General features: G+C 40.0%; 1 protein-coding gene across 1 annotated transcript in view; it reads right to left on the reverse strand.

Moving 5' to 3' along the window:
- Positions 1-23,794, reverse strand: part of mgat4a (alpha-1,3-mannosyl-glycoprotein 4-beta-N-acetylglucosaminyltransferase A) — a 30,885-nt gene extending 7,091 nt beyond the window's left edge. Inside the window, exons 1-8 of the mRNA XM_071477676.1 lie at positions 22,785-23,794; positions 10,702-10,869; positions 9,281-9,421; positions 2,574-2,707; positions 2,406-2,452; positions 2,182-2,295; positions 784-859; positions 29-143 (exon numbers count right to left, since the gene is read on the reverse strand). Coding sequence (XP_071333777.1) covers positions 29-143; positions 784-859; positions 2,182-2,295; positions 2,406-2,452; positions 2,574-2,707; positions 9,281-9,421; positions 10,702-10,869; positions 22,785-22,878 — 889 coding nt within the window. The 5' untranslated portion in view covers positions 22,879-23,794. The remainder of the gene's footprint in view (positions 1-28; positions 144-783; positions 860-2,181; positions 2,296-2,405; positions 2,453-2,573; positions 2,708-9,280; positions 9,422-10,701; positions 10,870-22,784) is intronic.
- Positions 23,795-23,978: the final 184 nt, after the last annotated feature.

Genomic DNA, 23,978 nt, shown 5'->3' on the forward strand with positions numbered 1-23,978 from the left:
TATTGATCAGGTGTTTAATAGATCGTACCAATGAAGCCCAGTTGAGAGAACTCCAGGATCATCCAGTCCTCTGATGAGAGCTGCAGGGCAAAGTTCTTCATAGTGGCAAAGTAGTTGGGCTTAGCCACAATGTCATCCTCCAGCTGAAGGAGTAGATGTACAGAAAGAACAAAATGTAAGACAGAAGGAAGCACTTGAACTGTTGGGGTTTATTGCTAGGGGAGAGGAAGAGGAGCAGGAAACGCCTCTATGCTCACGGAGGGGACATCCCTCTAACTACACTAAAGAACACAACTGAGTCGCTACACTAAACTAATGTAACAGTAGATGTAAGAGAGGCAATACCTCTTCCCTCCAGTTGAGAGCAGAGAATGTAAAAGGTGCACCCCATGCATAAGATAGAAAGATGGGAGATTAATACCACAGTTAAACAGAACAGTGAATGGCTGGTGTTCGTATTTGAAATCTGCTGATAGTAAACGTTAATACAAACATTCCCAAAGTGGATGCCTTGTTGAGCCAAGAAGACAGATAAGAGCTGTAGAAGTCGAAGAGGATTAGGCTACGACTGAGTGAAAAAAAACACACTATCTCTGATGAATGGGTGAAACAACACACATTTGCTTCAAGTTTTAATTTGGTATGACATTCTCCAAACTAACAGCAAACCAGTGTTTGCCAAAAAAAAAGGTTTTCACACTGATACTTGTGAGTAACTGTCTATAGAGCCTTTCTTAACATGCGCTCCAACATGATGCCATTGGTTTATTTTTAAGGACATACCTGGACATAATAAACTCCTTTGCTCACAGCGTACATCATGAGGAAGGAATAGTCCAAATTCTGCTTGGTTCGCCATCTAAAAAAAGAAAAAATAATCAACACACAATAAAATTCTACACATATGAAAACTGATCCATCGTATGGTATCCTCCAAAATATTATACAACTTGAATGAATGTCAAACTCACTGCTTCACATTCAAAAAGCAAAACTGTACAAATCAGGTACCCCCAGGTATACTGAATGTTACAACAGCAGACTCTATCTGAATAATTTATAAACCAGTGCTGTCAAACTAATTGTTTGATCTGAATGATCTGCCCTCGTTGTCGTCTGACTCACTGCTGTTTGCCAAGAGCTGCAGATGTTCGTGATGCTTCCAGAAGACAGGTGTGGGAGATGGTACACAGATTTTCTTGAGTGCACATGTTCCACGCACACTTTTAACACTCCAGTCAGGTGAAGAGACACCACTAATATGAGGGCTCGGATGTGCATGCACTCAGCCAGTTAGTTTAGTGTTGCTACAGTTTCAGCAGTGAGGGGAATATAAAGTATTAAGCCTGAAGTCTCTATACCAATGCCTTGCGTCCGTGTAGTCCAGACCCTAAATATTTGGACAGTTACGCATCTTTTGTTCTTCAGGCTGATTTTTTTTTTTATTAAATAAAATAATGGATACTACATTAAAATGACAAGTCTCAGCTTTTATTTGAGATTTGCATCAATACATGAAACATTTTGTGAGAGGCATCCCTTTTAATATATGGTGCCTAAAGTTTAGAGGTTCAAAAGTAATTTGACATAAAAACTCATGAGAGCAAAAAATGTGTAACTATCCAAATACTTATGATCTGGACTGTATACCACAGACCCATTGAACAACTGCCAACTGCTCAGTTGATCATCAGAAGCATCTGTGCTCACAAACACCCACATAAAAAACATAACACATAGTCCTATGACCCTTATGGCTATTATCCAAGTACAAACTGCAAGTAGTCAGCACGAACTGCACCATAAACAGATTTCTAATGAAGCCAATTGTTAGCTGCCTACAAAGGGAAGATAAATACAGGAGATAATACGAGTGAGCACTACAGAGAGAAAGAGATAGAGGGTGCTGCTGATGATGACCTTGATCTGACTTTGAGAAATGCCTGTGGAATACTAAGTACCTAGGCAGCCTCCCTAAAAGATCTCACTTGCTCGTTCCCTCCCATTCTCCCCCTGACTCATCTTTCTATTTTTTCTGCAATCCTCATCACAGCTCTCCTGCATTTCATTTCTCCCAAGGCTGGTTTCTCTAGATTTCCATGATGATTTCTATCACATTTTGACTAATTAATTGTCAGCACTGAACACACAGGTAACGTCATGCCTGAGTGAACTGCTTACCGGACTCTCTCTCTGGAGTCTCCAAAAGTCTCTTTGAGGTTGTTGAGGTCAGGGTAATAGGCGGCTGGTGGGGAGATCACTTCCAGCAAGCCTGAACTCAGCTCTGTAGAAAACCTGAAGAAAGTAGGCCACTGGTGATGTCAAAAATGTAACACAGACATACACATTTTCTCTGGTTCACCACATTTTTGTGCTCCTGTCAGAAAGCAGAGAAGTGTACTCACTCTTTCTCCAAGCCAGCAACTACGCTGTGAACATATTCCACGTCAGTCTACAAAGATTAAACCAGAAGACACAGACTTCAGACACACATGACTTCTTATCATCATTTTTGAATTCACTGTGAAGGAGCGTCATGCTATGACTCATACTGTATGACTATGAGATCTCACCTCCCCAACAAAGACAATAATAACACAGTCAAGTTTCTCCTCTGGTGACAGCTTGTCTATTAGCGAGCGCAGGGTCTCTGACAGATAAGACTTCACCTTCCGCTTGACTGTGGGAATCCCCATCACCATGGTAACTGGGAAGTAGAGAGTGTGAAGTTAGAACAGGAAAGAGGTGGCTATCTAATCAAGTGGCTCAAAAACCAAGTAACCGTCGCTGTGATGTTTCAATCCATTTAGGTCAGATGTTAAAACTGTGGACGAAGTCAAACCCGAGTTGACTGCATTGTGAAGTACAACAAGTTGGAAGTTTGTCATTGTTGTTGCTTGCTTGTTGTTATTCTTAGCAATACTAGTTGATAATAACGTATTACACTGTATTATGTGCAAACAAACTTTGTTGCAACACAAATATAATTTGGACAGTACTGTGTGTACGACTGATTTAATGAGACACAAATAAGACAGAAGTGCAAACAAATACAGGTTTCACTTCTGTTGATGCATAGAGCAGCCATCTTGGATTTTGAGGTCAGAGTTGGTGAGGTTCAAAGCCAACAGCTTTGGATCAGAGAGGAACAAGGATCAGAGAGGATCTGGCCCCTCTAATTTTATAGCAATACAATATTTCCTGACTGATTTACCTGCCATTTTTTAATTAACTGATTAATCAAGAATCTACAAAATGTCAAAAATTTCCAGACCCCAAATTCATATCAAAATCCAATCAGAAGCTAAATATTGTTTATGTTCCTTTTTTTACAGGATAAATAATGATTAATACATTAAATTGTCTGCAACTACTTTTCTGTTGAACCACTATGCAATAAATTTTGTCAGCACGACACACTGATCGCAAAAACCATGGTGATCATCATCTCTGAGCTAAAGAACATTCCATTCAGCTGACCATAGCCTGGTCAAGTGACACAACAGTAAGAAAGAAAATAGAGAGTCTATTGTTATCTCCTTATTGCTTCTAGTTTATGAGGCTTGGAGCAGCCAAACAAACAGCCTCTTCTTTAGTATGGAGAGATTTTCTGGAAACAACAAGAGACTGAAGCAAGCACAACAGACTGTTACCAACATAAAACCAGTTCATTTTATGAAGTAGAACACAAGGATCACCTTCACTAGGGAAAGAGAAAGTGAAAGACTGAAAAAGCAGTGAGAGTACAGCAAGCCCACACTGATTTGAGACCAGGCTGGTAATCTGACAATCAATGTGTTTCCCCTTGCTAAGAAAAGCAAGTCAAGACTGTAGCATGAAATTGCCTATTAACTTGTGTGCTCTCGTTTACATGTTTAGCTTCCTCTTCTTCTATAGGTGCACATGGCATATTTGCTCTTTACTGAAATCACATCCCCAGGTCACACACTCTACCGTGGGCTTTTCTTGTATACTGTTTTTTATAAAAATGTTTCATGCTTCTCCAGAGAAAGGAAAACAAGGTTATGTTTTGTCCTAATGGAAGTTACAAACAACTCGCCCTATAGGGTTAGTAATGATTGTGAAATACATGGAGTGTGTGTATTTGTTTGTGTTTGTGTTTGTGTGTGTGTGTGTGTGTGTGTGTGTGTGTGTGTGTGTGTGTGTGTGTGTGTGTGTGTGTGTGTGTGTGTGTGTGTGTGTGTGTGTGTGTGTCCAGTTTAAAAGGGAAAACATGCTGACTGGGTGCTGTGGGGGCACAAGGGGCCTCAACAAAGGCACAAAGCAAACTTGAGGTGCAGAATGAGTGAGCAGCACAGTGGACCTGGGAGAGGGTGCAATCCTCCAGAGTGATCTGTGCAGCGTGGAGAATCTGTCCCAGTTTTGCTTTGTGTTTCTAACACAGAGCTTCATGTCGTATAGCGACACCCACCACCACCACCAAGAAAGTAGGTCGAGGATGAAAGGAGAATGTGGGAGGAAGGAAAAGAGACAGACAGAAAAAGAGAGTGACAGAACAAGGGAGGGTGGCAGACAGTGAATGAGTGATAATGCATCTAAGTGCAGCTTGAGCAGGACCGACTCCAGGACTGCCCCTCCCCGTGTCCCTTGATCAGTCTGCGCGCTTCACCCTGCCATCCTTTCATCTCCAATCCACATGTCTGTCCGCTTCTCTGTCACATCAGTGAAAAGAACTGATTTGGCATACCATACATATAAAAGAAGCTAGTGTTTGGCTGTGTTTGCATGCTCTCAACGTCCAGCAAAATACAGTCTGTCCAGCTTTATTCCTTTCTTAAACTTAGTATGTAAATGGGTTCATTTTCCTGATAAGTGACCATTTTAGGAAATTAGTTCATATATTATGTAATTTAACAAATAAAAAGGGGTTCATGTTCCATGGATAGGTCTTAAGGCGATTTTAAAAGGTTGGTAGAGTTTAGAAACTAAGTACATGTAAATGAAAGGTTGGAAGAGAATAAAAAAATATTTGTTACATTTATAGAGAATGTGTTATTTATAATATTAGTTCATCACAGATAATGAACGCTATGATGAAATAAATTGAAAAAAGAAATGTCTCATCACAGTGGTGTATTATATGGATGGACCCATTGTATGGATTATATGGAAAAAGAGAAATCATGTTTATCTGCTCTATTCTCTGCAACAGGGTGGAGAGTTTTTTCTCCTTTTATTTGAAGCAGCTTTGTTTGCATATATACAAACATGTTTTTTATTAGTATTTATTATAAAGATTAAATGATTAATTTAATCTTTTTGGTGAAATTTAAGAAAATCAAAACTGTGATATTTTGGGGTAAATTAGGCATCAAGGGTCTCGTGTAAAAATCACTGCATTTTACAAAATTAAAAAGCAACAACATTTCCAATGCAAAGTGTTGCTGAGAGGCATCCAGAGTAATCTGGTTTCTATATTTTAATGACAAAAACAGAAGCCTATGAAAGCAGTGAAACTTCCAAGGTCTTGCAAAGCCTGAGGAACACTGTGTCCACTGTGTTTTTGTGCATGTGTATGCAAGTGTGTAGATGAATACATGAGTGATATCGCTTTTAAACCAGGCTTGACAGTGGATAACCTACAATCCACAAAAAAAATTGTCAAATAGTCATGTCTGTTACTCTATAACACAATGGACCAGGTAAAAGAAAAGGTTTTACCATCAATAACTAGTCACAGACATCATAAATCCTACTGCCCATTATATGGGTTGCATTATGCAACCAGCAATGTATGAAGTGGACCTTTACAGAAACATATAAAGAGAACTTACCGGTTCTGTTTGTGTGCAATTTATTACTGCACAATTCTATTACCAATTCTTAATATTATATTGAAGAGATCAACAGAGTAGGCTTCATAGCCTGTAATTGTGGAGTGAGTATAGACAGTGGCCGCATATTCATGTGACACACTGCCTGACGTGCATCCAAAAACGCCCACTTCTTGGGCATGGCTAAACAGCAAACCTGATAATTATATTCCAGTGACAACAGCATGTGGACATCAGGTCTGATCATTACTCTGTGTAATGACATTTGTGTCCATAATGCACTATGCAGAGGTTTGTCCTGCATAGTTCAGCTGCTCTGACATGCATTGCTGCTCACAGCCGGAAAACAGAACTATGTCCTATTTTTTCCTTCCGTGTTGCATTGCATTTTTCTGTTCATGCCTGTTTCACGGAAGGAAAAAAAAAAACATGCTGCCTTATAAGGAATACAATTGGCAGCGTTAATATTGCCATTGAGTGGGAAGCTGTTGATGGATCATATTTTTGTCCCTGCACAAGGACATCTACAGGAGAGCAGAGGAACCTGGGGGGATTTCATGAACCTTCATGTGCTAGGCTCACAGTGAGCTTCTTTGCAATCAGAAGAAAAGAAGCAGCTTGCACTATATGTATATCTAAGCAGAAACCTCTGGGGCTGAAAAATGAAGTCAACATGGATGTGTCAAAACTCCACTAGCGGATGCAAATATCAGACAAATAACATGGCTTGCTGTGTGTTTAACTGAGTATCAGAACATGAGAGGTCTGCCCTCCTGTATTCTGAGGTGAGCGAAATTCTAGCATTATTTTATTTATATGTTACCACTAATTAGCAGATATCGGTGTCTGCACTCACCATATCTGGCTTGTTAGCTTAGCTTGTTAACTAGCTAATTAAACAAGATGCCCAGCTGCGCTAATGATGCTAAAAGTTATTAAACTGACATACACCAAAGTCTCTGCCCTACACAGGTACAACTTCTTTGCCCGTTTTAGGATTAGCCAGGAGTTAGGTGGAGTCGGACACTACCAAGTTGGCGACAGCAGAGCAGACCACTCTGAGCTTCAGAAATCTATGGGTGACATCATGGAGGCTACGTACATCTTTAATTACAGTCTATGGCAGAAACCTGAGTGTCTACACTCTGCTGAGGCCAACAGAGGAGTCAGCAGCAGTCAAAGGAATTTCAAATTAGGCAGACAAGGGGGTGAAAAGAGATTTTCTACTAGCTGATCAGAATAAAGAAATTATAGTGTATAACTGATGTTGCTTGATAACAAACAAAATAGTGACTGTGCAAAAGGGCACAAGTTGCACAGTTGATGATTTGCTAGAGGCCATGTATGTGTTTGGAACTAGCAAGACTGCATTTACAATAATAGTCTTGTAGCCTTTTGTGCCAAAGGGGAATCAGTCAGACCCCACTCCAATCATTTCAGGCCCTTTTCAGGCCTGGCATTAACATGCGCTCCACATGCATCTCAAGTGACTACTTGTGCTCAGATCTCACTTCCCTGCTCTGTATGCAAATAAACATGTACATTTCTGTTTGCAAAAACCAAATGTGTTGTTGACTTTAGCCAGTCCAACTATGACAGACAAGCCTGTCAATGTGTTTGTGTGAGTTAGGGGGATCTGTACAATGAAACCAGGTGCATTCACAGCTATACAATGAGCTGATCGGATCACCCAAGACACATATTAATGCCAGGTCTGAACAAGGCCAGAGTTTCTCTGAACTGCATCTTCCCATAATTCTTCTTCAATTTAAAGTGGGATGGTGTCCTAATTTGCACAACTATAAATATCTCAATGTCAGATATGCTTAGACCAACAGAGAAACAAGGGAAAGTAAAAAATTAGAGACACAGAGTTAGACTAAGAAAAACAATTAGCAACAGAAAAAGGGAACATTAAAGTCCCTGTTGTTGCCTTGAGGCAGAAGTTACCAGAAGCCACTCAAGTATGTCATGTGGCATGCACGAGTGGTGGAGGAGCAAAAGGTTTCTGCAGCAGTTGTGCAACCACACCCTGATAGCTGTAACCTCTAGCTTTGCTATGCATACGCTTAACACAATTGATGGTGCTTGAGTGTGGGAAGCTGGTGAGAACAAAGCAGTGGGCAGCAACAAACTCTTCACTATCAGTGGCTAGACATTCTCTCTAAGATTTCTAAAAGAAAGCTAAAAAAAAAGTCCTAAACACTTGACTGGCATTGACTTGGAAAGGTGGCAACAATAGGCTTTGCATTTTTCTTGTTTCCTATGGGAATACCTTGCACTCATTGATCAAACAGGCTGCAGGCCAGGGACAAGAAACTCCTGTTTGTTCCCAACTTGGCCCTCCTTCTTTTCCTCTAATTTGTCTAGGGACTCTGTTCCTCCCCTCAGTCACTGTCATTAGGAATGTGGAAACACCATTTGAGATGTTGAGTCCCTAAACGCACCTCCCTTGCGCCTCAAATTGAATTCACCTATCACAATCATAGTGCCAGATAAATAATCCTCTTAGAGTGAATTTGATATAGCAGAGGTCATATGCTTTACAGTGCTGCTTGAGTGGTGAAAGGAAACATATAAAAATAAAAATGGGGTTGCTGAAAATAGGGTTGACTACAAAGGGAGGAAACAGAAGTGAAATAATCCATGAGAGAGGAGGCTACTGACAGACAACGGCTTTGACAGGACACAGAACAATTCCGCGAAAATGTGGCCAATGTGAATGTGAACTCAAATTACCGTAAACATGATGGAAATTTACAATGCTGGATTTACATTAGCTCCCACCTCAAGACTTTGTAATCTTATGTTCAGTTTGTGGGTCTTTGAATAGCAATAGTGCCTCAAGGGTTCATTAAAAGAAAGATAAAAGCATTTGAACACACAAATACAACAACATGTCAGACAAACAAAGCAGGATAGAGAAATGAAAGCAAGCTTGAAATTCATCTTCAATCAAACTTAGAGGTAGGGTACATGACTTGCAAATAGGGAATCATACTCTTCGTACACTATAATTATCTTCAACTTTGCAAATGTTCTTCATATAAGTATCATTGCAAGTCTCAGTCCAGAGAGGATACTTGTTGTGAACTAGTCACCAACTGAAAACCTGTTGAGACTTGATTCAGTCCCAGGTGTCATGAGGATCTCAGGAGCTTTGACTGTGTTTTTTTATTTATTTTTTTTTTTTTTCTGTTTTTTTAATGCCTTTATTTAACAGTACAGTGAGAGAGAGCCATGAAAGCTGGGGAGAGAGGGGATGACATGCAGCAAAGGGTGGCGTGTCGTACTCGAACCCCTGGCTGCTGCGGTTAGGACCAAGCCTTAATGGTACGCACTCTACCAGGTGAGCCACCGAGGCGCCCTGCTTTGACTGTGTGTGTGTAGGATGAGCATACATATTCTGAAGAAAACACCTCTTAAATCAGGGGTGTTACTGATACTGTTGTACCAAATTTGCAGTGTTCATATAAGCTTCTCACCTCCAGTGCGGCCAAGACCAACCTGCACGGCAGGGTGCAGGCTGCCCTCATTGTTGAGAAGGTGAGGCAGGTGGTGGTAGATATTTGGCACCTGGAGCTGTTTCCTATTTGCAAGCTCCTTCAGTAGTTTCTGTGTCTCATCTGAAAGCAGGCACAGAGATACAGGTTAAGTGGAGTACTCTTCTTAGTTTCATCAAATGGTGACAGGAATGAAATTATGCAGACTTTTTGAAGCACCACCTGTTGGCACTCAAGGGCACTAGTAGAACAACGATCCCATAACTACAGAATTATTGAATAAAATATTTGACGATGCACTGACTTACAGTAGAAATCAGAGTTCTTTCTAAGAATATCAATACTCACTATGCTTGTAACTCATACCAAAACAGCATGGTGTGCATGTACAAGTTCATACTGTATTTCCCTTATGCAGGACTCTAAATGCAGCCAATAAAATAAGACACAATCACTTAATCTGAGTTTTCAATTTCTATTTGTGTATGCATGATTTATGACAAAATTAATATAAAAAAATTCTCAATTGTTTGAAACTGCCATAGTTAATATCAAAGTAAAACTGCAATGACAGGTAATTTTCAGCATACTCAAAAGCATAACACTGCCATTATGGTAATGAAACTGACTGTGAAATAGATTTTAAAATTGGCAGATAATGAGCAGCATAAGCTTTAAAGCAACAACGATTAGTCATCTACTAGTTGATCAACAGAAAAATTAATTGGCAACTATTTTGATTATTGATTTATCTTTTTAGTAATTATCCAAGGAAAAATGCCAAATATTCACTGGTTCCAGCTTCTAAAATTTGAAGATTGGTTGCCTTTCTTTCTCATATCATATCTTTGGATTTTTGAGTGTTGGTTGAATTAAACAAGTTGAATATATCTCCTTGAGCTGAAAATGACATTTTCCACTATTGTCTGCCATTTTAGAGATAAAACAATTAATTGATTGATCAAGAAAATGGCCGTCAGATTAATCAATAATGGAAAATTATCTTAAATTTATTAGTGCCTCTCAGCTTACTGGATTTAAGAACCCAACCAGGGGTTTTGAGGGTTGGCTAAGACAGATTTTACATATTCAGAAAATCCTGCCATATTGAAAATGATCACTGCAAAAGTCTGTTTCATTTCATTTTAATTAGAAACAAGCTAGCTGCTTAGAGAGCATTTCCTGCATACCAATAAAATCTAATCATCTTTATAACAATGTGTTACAATGTACAGAAATATAACAGTGAGACAACACAACTGGTGACGAAGAGCTAAAGTAAGAGGGAATGCTCGATTAGATGAACAACATCTGTTGCACATAAATAACTAAAGCAACTTTCATTTTACCTTGACAATGTAAAAGCTCAGTTAGAATTAATGAGTCTTGTATGTGTCAGTTACCTGAGAAGTTTGTGAGAGCATCTTTGCTGCTGTTAGTCTCAGCAATAGCGCGTCTGAACTGCTCCAGAATGTTGTTGAGCTCAGACGAGCGCTGCAGCGTCCTGTGCTCTGCCACACGAAGGCGCTCTTTCAAGGCATGGAACTCCCGCTGGTAGGCTATCAGCTTCTCTATATGAGAAATAAAAGCAAAGTAGGGTGTATTAGTGGGTGGTGATAACATGCATTTCATGCATTTCCAGTTATTAAAAAAACAAAAACAAAAAAAACAATGGCATGATACAGGGACCACTTTTAGCTCTAAGGAGAGAGGGGTTCAGTCACAAAGGAAAAACATCTTGACAGACTTGGGCTACCAATAGCAAAATCCAACAGAAATAAAAATCTAATACTTGGAAGAGTGCACAGAGGAAAGTTCAGTAATGAGGCTGGGCTTTTGGATATTGGCTGTAAGAAAATGTATCTGATAAAACGATTTTATAATTCACTGCCTCATTTAAACAATCCATTGCAGCGTATATTTCATTTAAGTGCCACTTTCATAGACGAAGCCAGAATGTCTACAATTTCATTTTTCAAGAGAAGACTTTCAATTACATCAAAGAAATTGCCAATATAATACCAACACCATGTAGTAGAATGGCAATGAAACCTTCACTAGAAATCATTCATAGCAGCATTCATAGCAAGTGCTCACTTCCACTCAGTATATAATTTGTTAGTAAAGTATGAGACACTGGTAACAATTAATTAATTCCTGGATTTGGATCCACTCCAAAAACGAATAACTTTGTAACCGGACCATGGCCTAAATATCCTTAATATGGCATAAAATTTGCTTTATTCTGCATGTAAATGTTAACACTTGAGGACATATTTTTTTAATAACTATTAATGAGTTTAACTTTTGTAGGTCTGTGTAGTAGTAATGACTAAGCAGCGAGTGCTCTTTTTAAGACCTCCCATTCTTGCAGTTACAAACATTCACCTATGGAGGCTGCCCAGTAAACTCAGTCCTAATCTGATGGTTTCTGAACAGGTTTACTGGAGCAGTTTGGATGAAGTACGTTAGATCTGTAGAGCACTTCAAATCAAGCTGCTGTGGGAAGTGAGAGAGATACTTTTTCAATTTCCTAACCAGGATTTTTCAGATTGTACAAGGATTTAAAGCCAATCTCCTAACTACAGCAACCTTACATGATGATAATGTCAACAATGATATGGCACTCAGAAGCTGCCATTTATTGGAAATACCAAGTGCCTGTTTTTAATTGGAAATTACTTTTTGGTTTGGAAGCAGTTTACTGCAAAGACCTGAGGAAGCCAATCTTTGGTGAGCTCTTACCAGGAAGCAAAACCTGAGTGGTTTAAATGGAAGTCTGACTGAGAAGAAATTCTGTGAAAAAGAGAGTAGCTGTGGTCTGTGCTGTGGTCGGGGGGCAAAGGTCAAAGCTATATACGACACACAATGGATCAGTCTTGCTACTTATCCTACTTGATTATTGTGATGGGTTTCTTTTCTATTTTAGTATTTTTACTTAGGTCTTTTGCCCTGTATTTTTATTGCTTTGTATTTTGTGGCATTTTTTTAAAAAAAAAGTGCTTCATAAATAAAGTTTATAAAAATTACAATTTTGGATATGATTAGAAATGGGGATGATAGTGAATTAAAGGCATTGATGTGTCAGTATTAGCAGGACAGACTTGTTTTTGATTCAAATGAAAGCGGTTGGAGGGAGGTGTGCAAACGTGAGAAAAAGGGACAGAGAGAGAGACAGAGACAGACAGAGAGAGAGAGAGAGAGCACGAGAGCGAGAGGTGGGGTTCCGGGTTTAACCAGTCTCTGATCTTCCTCTGCTGGTGGATTTATTGTGCCCTTTCAGAGAGCCCTCAACTCCAACAAAACCCAGTCTCCCTTTATCTTCTCCTCTCCATCACTCCCTCTGACTGAGCTATTGTCCATCCACTCAGCCCTGAATCCTCTTTTTCACAGAACCATGTTGTTCTTCATGAATGCTGATCTCTAAGACACACAGACAGATGCTGCCATTTGGCCCAAACCTCAAGAGAAGGACAGCTTCAAACTAATAACAAGACTTTCATCTTCACATCAGTCTATTGATTGTTGGACTCCAGGCCTGTTGAGACGAAACTACACTGTAATCCTACTGTGCAGAGAAACAAGAGTCACAGAGCACCACAGAATAGTAAACAGAAAGTCAACAAGGTTTCTAGTTAGCTAAATGTTTTCCTTTCCCATGTGGACACTGTACAATTTCACATAGTGGGTAAAGAAACTGCTCAAGTATGTAAGGGAGCGTAGATGTCACTTTTGATATACTTTCATTATTGTTAAACACAATTTGACCTTGACTTCACGTAAAAAGCTCAGTCCACAGAAAAACACAAATGATTAAAAAAAAAAAAAAAAAATTACTATGAAATTCAAGTAATAGTTTGTGTGGTGAAGTTATTCTGCCTGTAAACAGCCACTCAATGACAGCATGGGTACATAAATGCATTAAACAATTAGACCTACCTGAGGTCTGGAGTACATCCATTCAATCTCATTATACATTGCTGCTCTCTAGAACCATGAGTCATGGGGGAAGGGCTAAGTGACTATGCTCTGTCTTGGAGCTTGACATCCTCTCCACTCCTTCCATCTATTTGCATCTTGTCTCTTTTCTTAAGACTACCTAATTCTTTCCTCTTCATTTCATACCACCTTCCATATTTTTAGTGTCCAATATGTCTAGAACTTTCAACACCATTTGCACTTCCATCCAGCAGCATTTTGTCTGCTTGTTCTCGCTCCTGGTTTCTTTATACCCACACCCCCCACCCTCCTGTGGTGTTTTGCTTGGACATACCATTCTTGATTCCTCTACTCATCTTATTTGATGCAAAATGCATTCATGGTCATAGCTGTGGATGTTTAAAATACAAATCTCATAATACTACAGTATAATGTGTGCATGTCATAGAAATATTAGTGAGCTAAATTTATGATCCAAATGCTAGGGCTGAAAAAACTTTTGAAAAATTACCTAAATCACAATATGGCTGGCATGATTTGGCCAGCAGTACTGCTTATGATGTTCTCACATGACGTGAGGGCAACTGTTGCTGGTGGTAACAGCCAGCAGCAACACATTGACAATGGACCTGTCTGTCATAGTCAAACTGGCCATCAGGAGTTTCAGGAGAAATCCCACCACATCAATGGGTCAGTGGACCATGAAAAAAATCCATTAAGTTTTTACTGTCCCTGTCTGTCCCTTTACCAGCCCTCTCTGTCTGCCATTCAGGGTGCAGATGAGAGTGTGCTGCCTGCATGTGCCAGGACTGATCTCACTAGTCAATCACAGTATGTAATCAGGTTGTTATTTGTTTGACTAAGTGTGAAGCAGTGGAGCTGTACTGTTCAGTAATGCACTTGTCACCAAGTACTTAGTAATTAAAATATTTGCAGTGGAGCACTTTATACAAGAGGCCATATTTAATAAATAATTCTTATAACTGTATTGTGATACACATATACATTTTCTGTGATATAAAATTCCATATACCGTGTTAGAAGATTTTGGCCATATTGCCCTGCTCTAGACATCAGAGAGAGAGCTGACAGACAGACACAGTACCTGTCTTGGCCGCATAGTTCTCTAAACACTCTTCTCAACTTCACAGTTAAAGAGAGGAGAAGGATGATCAGGGATGATGAAATACTTAAGAGAAATCCAACCTTGAACTCACCAGAGTGTTAAGAGTTTTATCACTGAATCCATCAGCTCATCAAAAGCCCTCACAGTGATCTTGTCCTTGACCTCACTCTCCCTTGCTGATGCATGCTGCTGACTGAAGGTCCATGAGTGCTGATAAGGGATTTGTGCAGAATATGTTTGCATGAGTGAGAAAGTTGCACCACATAATATGCAGATGTCCTTTTTGGAGCAACGTCTCACTTTCCCAGCACACTTTTATTTGCTGCCACCGGTCAACAGCATTTCTAAACATTTTGTTTCCAAATGGAAGTAGGTATCAAACCTCATCAAAATGTTAAGAAGGTATTTGTCCTGAATTATGCTGAAATTCTGTAGACAGCAGAGGTACTATTTGTTACAACAAAAACAAGACAATCCCCCAGTTAAATGCCCATTTTGAGAAAAAGTGGTGACGCTCCTTGAAATACAAGCTTAGCTAAATATTACTAGAGCTGTACATGATTCAACACCAGGTGTTCAGAGGAAATTGTGGCTGATACAGCTGGCTCACAGTGTTTTCCCTGAAACGATTTCCTGAAGAAGCAACAGTTCCATTGAAAATGGTTTCATTTTGGTGAGTACTATGAACTGGGCCCAACTATCCTGAGTAAGTGATACATTGTCTCTGAAAAGACACATCGTTGAGTTTTTCCAAATCAGATTTTTCAAGCAAAAAAAAAAAAAAAAAATCATCCTGGAGTCTGAGCTTGTTGCCAGGCAACTGATCCAAATCAAGAAAGAGTCTGGCACATAACTCCCGAAAATGTTGATTTGTCAATTTCATACAGATTAAACACACAAGATAGGTGTCGCTTTGTGAGCTTTAGAGATGCTGGTTGGTGGATTTTGTTACATTTGGACAGAGCCGAGGTAACAGTTTTCAATCTTTGCACTAAGCTAAGTATGCCAGCTGCTGGCATTAGCTCCCCATTTACTGAACAGACATGACAATGGTAACAATTTTCTCATCTATTTCTCGGCAAAAAAGCAAAGCATATTTCCCAAAATACTTAAGTTTTCCTTTGAATTATGGATTCTGCCTGCCAAGTGTCTGGACCTCAGTACCACAAAACATGGCAAATTGCCAAAGTCCATTTTATCAAAATATGTTTTAAATTGATTTTGATCTGACCAGACTGTCTCCATGTACTGACAGAAAGCCAATTTATCTCAAAAGCACCTCGGCTATTATTCACATTATACTGAACATCAGCCGCTTTTTTGAGTTGATGAAAAGGTGCCACACAATTGAGCCTTTTCTTAAGGACCTGTAGCTACAGATTCCACCCGCCAGTCATAGGACTAAGATGCTCATGCATGCAAAACATCTCCATATGTATTATACATGTATAAAGCCCTGAAGGGGTGCACCTGCCAGCCACGTTGTTCCACACCCCAGCTGCTGTGTGCAACACAAAGCATTTAACCAGGCTGTTATCTCTTAAGTAGGGCAGATGGTGCAAAACATGAATTTGCGATTAATAGGACAAAAACATGAATGGTTATAGCATGCTGGTGTTAGGAGGCAGATACAAAAGTTCACAGATGCTCCAACATTAGGACCATAAGACATGACTGATTAAATATACTTAAGTATAACTCACAACATACACAGTTGTATGAAGAATCATACCATAATGTGATACTCATATCCATTGGGTAGAAAAGATCAATCAAACTAAAGCAAGTTAAACTTTTTTGGTTATAACAGCCTCACTAGGTGTAAATCATATAACACTCATCTTCACACAGGAAAGGAAGCACACCAACACATATAAATAATATTACACACACACACACACACACACACACACACACACACACACACACACACACACACACACACACACACACACACACACACAGTAGTAGTATTGATTTTTTTGGTGGTATTTTCCTGAGGAGAAGTGCAAGTCGATCTTTGAGTGGGCTAGTGATACTCCCTGAATGGTTTTTTGTAGCTTGGAGAGAGAGAAAAGCTACATCTTTATCCCAGTCTGTCCTTTTTCTTTGCAATAGACAACATTTTCACTTCACTTCTGAAGTACAGTGAAAAAGTTGTGGAGTTAAAAAGTAGAGTAGCATCAAAAAGAGCCAGACTAATACCAGAATCTTAATTTTGCTTCATCACTATGGGCTCATTGTTTCTGCCAACTCCCACCCACTCTTCCTCCTCTACTGTGCGCTGTAAGTCATAAGCTCCTGCAGCTGTGTCTCTGTGTGCATGCTGTCTGGCAGCAGTGTGCTGAAGCCATGGCCCCACTCTGCTTACTTCCACTCTTCTGGCTTCACTTGGCTCCTGAGAGGGTGCGATCAGCCAGGGCCATCATTCTTTTTTTGGAAACTCCACTTTCAGGGTTGTCAGCAATCAGTTGTTTAACGATATCCAGAGGGGTTCAGAGCTCTGAGCCCATTACAAAAACTATTGGTGGAGCTGAAAGGATTACTTGATTTCCTGATTAGTTGACTGACAGAGCACAATTTGAAACCATTTTGATAATCACTTCAGCCATTTTTTAAAATTCTACAGCTTCTTAAATGTGAAAACTTAATGTTTTTTCTTTTCTATATTATAGTGGAACTGAATATCTTTAAGCTTTGAACCGTTGATCAGGAAAAAATTTGCCTTGGGACTTTGGGAGATTATAATTGGCATTTTACAATCATTCTGTCATTTTATAAGCACAATAAATGATATATTTATCAAGAAAATAGTCCACATATTAAAGAATAGGGAACATAATCAGTATTTGGAGACCTTACCATTTTCTGCCATAATTTTCCAAAAACAAATAAATGAATTTACCTTATATAAATTAATATACATTAATACATAAATTTGACTGATATTTGCTAGACTAAGTAACGGTGAATTACACTGATGTGGTTATCTGAAACTTCAGAGCAATGTGTTAAGTAAGAAACTAGGGGAAATCTGCTCTTAAATTAAATTCAGAAGTCCAAATTCGACTTTTCACATCTGTGTGTCCACATGGATTTGTGTGATGAAAACGTCATCTCCTCACATTAGTGATGGTATATGTGGAATCCCAGAAATCATTAATTCCTGTGAAGGCCCTCAATTTGTAAACCTGTCATTTTTTGGAAATGAAAAAATCATCGCCTCAGCCGTAGGTCCATATGACCACATCCACACAGACCAACTAATACATACAGACAAGTCCCAGTATATTCTGAAAGCTTACGCCACAGATTAAATGGGGAACAGGGAACAATTGGACCCTAACAATCACCACCTCTCCTTCTTCGCACTGAGGACAATTTGTGAGCTGTCTGAGAATTCTGTCCAGAATGAATGAATGACTGAATGAATGAATGAATGAATGGTAGCGTGGGTTTAAGGAAGTGAGCAGAAGCACGAGGGGGGAAACAATGTTGATTGTTAACTTACTAACAGATGAAGACGCCGGTTCCTGTTCAGACAGGGTAAGGGCTGTTTGTGATAAAGGGAGCTGGGTGTGTGTGTCTGACTAAGCAGGGTACAAAACATGCTGAGGAAAAAGAACTTATCCCACTGTTTCATCGCCTTGTCAGCACTCTCGTCCTTTCTCTCCATCGTACAGCCTACCTCAGGCTCTTCTCATCCTCCGTCTTTTAAGATTTGGCCTTTCTACTCACTTCTTCCTTCCAGGCCACTTAGGATTTGTCTGGCAGACTGCTCTACCTCATAGTGCACACAAAGTAAATGTATACACACACATAAAGACAGACACTACAAATGAAACAAACAAAAAAAACATTATGTGCAAGGCATATTCTCTCCCATTCTAACTAATAAACAATGTATCTGACCTACGACTCTCCTTATCTGCTCATTTACCCTCTTCAGTGCAATCACTTTTGCTATTTTTGGCCCATTGTGTTTGGAATGAAGTGATGATGGAAGAAAACCATGCCTTAGGTTTCAGGAAGGCAAGGAGGAAGCCATGTTTACAAAAAGGGAAGAGTGTTTTGCGCTTGATAACTGTGCAAATCTGCAAGCATATTTGCGGAAACCATAAGCACCTTAGAGCTTGAGCAATATAGTGGTCATAAGAAAATCAAAATACACACAGTGAATATGCCCACATGTGAAACATCACATGACAACAACACAACACATGATTTCTATTTCTGAACTTAGCCTGAAAATTCTAATTAAAGTCTGAGTTTGTTTCTCCTTTAATAACGCTTTACACAACATTATGGGGATATCCTGTATGTTCTTGTTGCTGCCATCATCCTTAAACCATTTGATGCCATTTACTGCAACACCATATGATTCATTAGCCACGTCATTTATCCCACTCTCCACCGTCAGTTATATGAAAAGGTTGGATGGTCATCACATCTGGGAGGCATCAACATACCTGTGTTTTAATAAGTTGCCATGACACTTGACATCCTCAGTCAAGTTCAAATTTAACAACCAGGACCCCAAATTACAGTTTAAGTTTATTTTAAAGGTTCCCCAGTAGTACAGCGTTTTCCCCACACCAAGACACTACTGGAACGAACTGCAAAACAAAGTGAAGTCTGAGACAGTGAGATGGATCACAGATCTCTGTGGGATTCTACTTACTGATATGTTTAGAATATTTGTGACCAATCTAATTGGTGTCTGATAACTGACTTGTGTGAGTGGATTGTCTTGTTGGGATTTGTTCTCATGTCTGTCTTGTAAGAGATCTTGACCATGGTGAGATTTTTCAGAATTAAACAAAAGCTTAACTAACTATGCCTGAAGAAGAGAGACACGAGCATTAAACATGGAAAGGTTTTGAAAACAACTTGTGGCAGCATAATATGGCAATAATGGTGAAGCGATATTCTCCTCACATATGGTTGACAACAAACAAGGAGGCTAATGCATGTTTGCAGTTTCACCAGTGTACTTTATCATCAGGAGGGCGTTCTTGTGGATTGTGTAGTCTTTATCAAGTTTGTTTGTCTTGTTGCTATGAAACGTCATATAGAAACCTTACCGCCGTAATCTGCTTTTCCCTGCTACACACTAATCAGTTTTTATTGTTCACCATATGTACATTTTCCTTCCTCCAAGACATCAACAAGAGGCAATGCTCTTCTAAGCTTAAATTGCAACAGTGTATTGATAACCTATCACAAAGTAAAGTATCTCACTGCATCAAATTTTTGTCTCATCCCAATCTAAAGGCCCAACATTGTTATTCATATTTATTCTCTTAGTCAATAATATTGTTAAGGTCTACTTGAGACATAACCACAGAGATATCAGAGTGCAGTCTCTCACTAGGGAATAGGGCAGGCTCTGACAGAGAAGTACACACTCTGGAGAGTCATTCAACATGGAGTGTTTGGACAGCTGACTGGCACAGCTCTCATTCACAGCAGTCAAGCAACGAGGAACAAGACAGGCTGTCGGAAGCAAAGCGTTGGGCAAAAAAACAGAAATAAAAACTTTGCCCAGGATTACCTCTCTACCCCAACAAACACCAATGGTGTCTTTATAGGCTACAATAATTGAATCATACAACATAGTCATGTACCATGTTTTCCATTTACAACTATGAGAGCAGGTTTTGATATTTTTCCCTTTCAGAGTGATTCAATGCCGGAGGCCAAGTAAATTCTAAACACCCACGCTCGGCAGCATCAAGATAAGCCATCTATAACTGCAGGGAGAAATGATAGGGGACATGAAAGAGGCTTGTATGTTTACCAAAAAAGACAGAAAAAACTGTATTAAAACATCTCATGTTAAGACAAGAAACAGCACAAACATACAAAGGCAAGGAAATTTTGCAATACATGGTTAAGTACACGAATAACGCTTGTGATGTTGTTGACGCAGGTAAAGCCCACACTCGCAGGCAATACGCTGATCAGAGTTTTATGACCCTGGGATTAATTTATGGATATATACGCTGAAGATTTAACTGATACTTTAATAAATATTCACCTTCACACATCTTTAAGTAATGCAGTCATTTCTTGCAAGCATGTAAGTGTAAATGTGAGTATACAATATTTTAATTGGGGGCTTTGAAATAAGTGATAAGTGTCTACTGCATCTCTTTTGTTTGCCCCCTTCTCTCAACTAGGATTACTTAAGTGTTACATTTGATTTCACTCACAAAAAGAGACGAAACAGCCCAGAAATGTGCAAGGAACAAGAGCTATTTATGTTGCTGGCTCTCACATAAATTAATGCTTACCAGAGTTTATGGTATAAATCAATACTCAAGCTTTCATTAGAGACCAATAAGAGCTCTTCATTACTGCTCACACCCAGCTTGCCCCCAGGACACAAACTTCTGTCACACTTTGCAGTCCAAACTGAAATCATCCTTCAATTGAACAAACTGGCTTGCTATTTTCAATAAAGAGTTGCTCAATGTACTGAAGCTTAGGAAGACACAAGCAAATAGACAAAACATAAACAAATAAAAAGAGTGTCTTTAACAAGACAAGGGCAGCATTTGGGACAAGAAATGCTGCAAATAAGCAAAACAAACAAGTCGAGATGCAAATTTACCAATTTCTCAACACTTATGAGGTGAGAAGAAACTTGCTGCATATACAAAAAACAAATACATAACATCCAACACAACACAAAAGACTTTTGCAATCAATAATAAAAACAGACAAACACGGTGACCATTGTCAATAATGTTCAAAAAAATTTTTTTCAGTTTTGGACATACTGACTGCTATTGTTAGCCATTAGCCAAAGGCCAGCATGTTACCCTGGAAACTTCTGTTCTGTGCTCTGTTGTAGTGCACGACTTTCAGTCTTATTGTATTTACAACATGTTTCTTTATGCTGCACAATGTGTTGTTTATATGACAACACACAGACAGCATGCAACCTAAGGAAGACGTGTTTCCTTTGCTTGTGATTTGTCCATTTGTTTGAGTTTCCTTGAGTTGCACTGCGTTGAGCTCTCTCTGCCACTGCACAGTCCTGCCCATTTGCTTTTATATCAAAGGCCTTTTAGAGATTAAGCCATTCAGAAATTTCAACATGTCAAAGAAGGAGCAGCACATGTGTAAAAAGAAAGAATGATGGCTGAATTCCATTTTTGCTTCAGCTCCTGGTATTGTGCATGGTGGCTCACTTTCCCATTGCTATGGCTTACTGAGACACTTCAATACAACAGAGACATCATTAATGTTGATAGTTTCCCTGCTACAAGAAGTCAAAATCTCTGCTGTGAACATGGACTGTTAAGTGCCACCGAATATTTAGGTTGTTTGGGATATTTCCTCGAAATCCTGATATATATTACAAATTAGGGTCAAAATGCATGTGAGACTCTTACACATTTGTGTATTTCCCTACACAAATGTGAAGTGCAGATAAAAGGGTACTTCTTTCCAACTTATAGAAAAACTACTAAACAGTAAAATTGAACATAAGGGTCTGCTCTCAAGATCCTTGTTCTGACTACAGACCTACTGGACAAGCAACAGGTGCACCAAACAGAAGAGAGGGCATTTTCACTGGACCTTCGCTTATCATGCTCACACCCTTCCATCAAGCCATGGGCTTTCTGCTTACTCTAGTGTTGGTCTAGTATTGGTCTAGTGTGGGACTCAGTGGACATTTACAGGGAAAATACTTCATCAAGCTGATAAGCTCAACAATAATCACAACATGAAGCCTTGGCTTGGAATTTATCTAAAGGCTGCAATTATTTACACCTGGTTGATAAGAAGTCACTAAGGCCCATAACCCTCCCCACACGGGTTAGGGTAAGCCTGACAGACACACTTGTGTAATGAGCCTGCGCCCAGATGTTTGACGGGACATGTCATAATATGGGTAATGGGAAAAAGTTTAATGTTTCTCCAAGAGGAAAAATGGCACTGAATGGTGTGATTATGAAGAGGTGTTGCAAACTGTGCTGTCCGGTGCTTTAAACTGGTGGGGACATACTAAATTATCCCTAACTGATTGAGGTCGATGAGGTAGGATGAGGACTGACTACAGATCTGCCTGTTGTCATACACCAAGGTAAACAGTAATACAATAAAATTAAAACAATACACATGAACCCCTTTAGAAAGGCTTAATATTACAACAGGTAATCCTTGCATAATGTACTTTACATTACGATGAAGTGATGTCTGACACGTTGCCTATGAGTGTCAGTCTGCTGAACAGAAACCTGGCTACCAGGTGAACGGGCAACACCTGCTGTACGACATGTTTCCGGACCCACGTCAGCTTGTTGTCTGTCAATTTGTTAACCAGGCCTTACTAATGTCGTTTCTTATAAATGCCAATCACACCATGCCTTTGTGTGGTAGCCGCGATGAACAGGATGCACAACCTACCTTTGCCATTCTGCCACGCTGTGTACCAGGACAGGCTGAGGAAAGACGTGAAGAAAATAATCGCAGTGGCCACAGTTCCATTTCTGAGCCTCATCTCATTTCAGCGATGCCTCTCCTCGGCTGAGTGTCGGGGACCCCGGAGCTGCCGTCGCCTCCCTCCCTCCGTCCGTCTCTCTCCGCCTTCAGGATGTTGACACGGGCGTAGGCTCGGGCATGTGGGGGCGTCAAATTGTTAAAAAAAAACCGCTACAGTTGACAGGACTGTGAACACGGACCTCTGCGCTGAGAGGGGGGTGGGGGGTGCTCGGATGTACCCTCAGACTCGGTGCGTCTGCTCTTGTCGTTGTTGGGAGGACTCCTCCTGTACCGTCCTCCAGCGATCAGTCACGAATCAATTGCCTTTCCGTGACAAGACGGCTTACATGGTGGGCTGAGAGAGACCAAGCTAGCTGCCGATGTAACCCATTGTGATTTTCACAGCCAGTCGTTAGCCTCAAGTTAACAAGTAGAAAGCATTTCGAGCGTGTGACGGTTGATCTTCTGGGATAGGCTGTTCCCTCTCTGACGGGGTCCGAAAGGCAACGCCTCAAATTCCGCTTCAACTGGCAACAGATGAATAAAAAAAAATAAATGCAGTGTGTTACCAACAAACCGAGCCTCCTGCTGTCTCTTCCAGGTAGTCACTAAGTTTTACGTGCCACGCTAGCCGGTCAACCTGCCGAGTGCGACACAGTCTGTGTTAGCTAGTTAGCTGCCAAGCTAACATTAAATTGAAACTCTGCTGGTTAGCCCCACCGGGGTCCGTCAAACTGCTTATTACCAAAACAAAAGCGGCGGAAGGGGAGCACGGACTCTTGTTGCTGCTCGTCGTAGGGCAGTTTCACACCTTGAGGCCGTCCAATTAAATTAATACACGTCCGAAAACGAATTAATGGCCACAAACTGCTTTTACACCTCCGCATTGAACGCTTTTCGTAGACTAACTTGCAGCATTCACCTGTCAGTAAGTACAAGCGGGTCTTCCGGCAACAACTTTCAAAATAAAGCAATTATAGTCTGGAGAGTGGATTCAGTCGAGGCTGGATTACCAACCAGGCAGAAGCCCCAAACGCTCAAGATTAACTCCCTATAATTCCTGTCTACATAATTTGATTAATGTTCTTGAAATTTTCTCCAGTGAGTTACAATATGATC

Source organism: Trachinotus anak, unplaced genomic scaffold (assembly GCF_046630095.1).
Source record: "Trachinotus anak isolate AG129_WGS33_773 ecotype Australia unplaced genomic scaffold, CSIRO_AGI_Tana_v1 ptg000001l, whole genome shotgun sequence".
Lineage (NCBI taxonomy): Eukaryota > Metazoa > Chordata > Actinopteri > Carangiformes > Carangidae > Trachinotus > Trachinotus anak.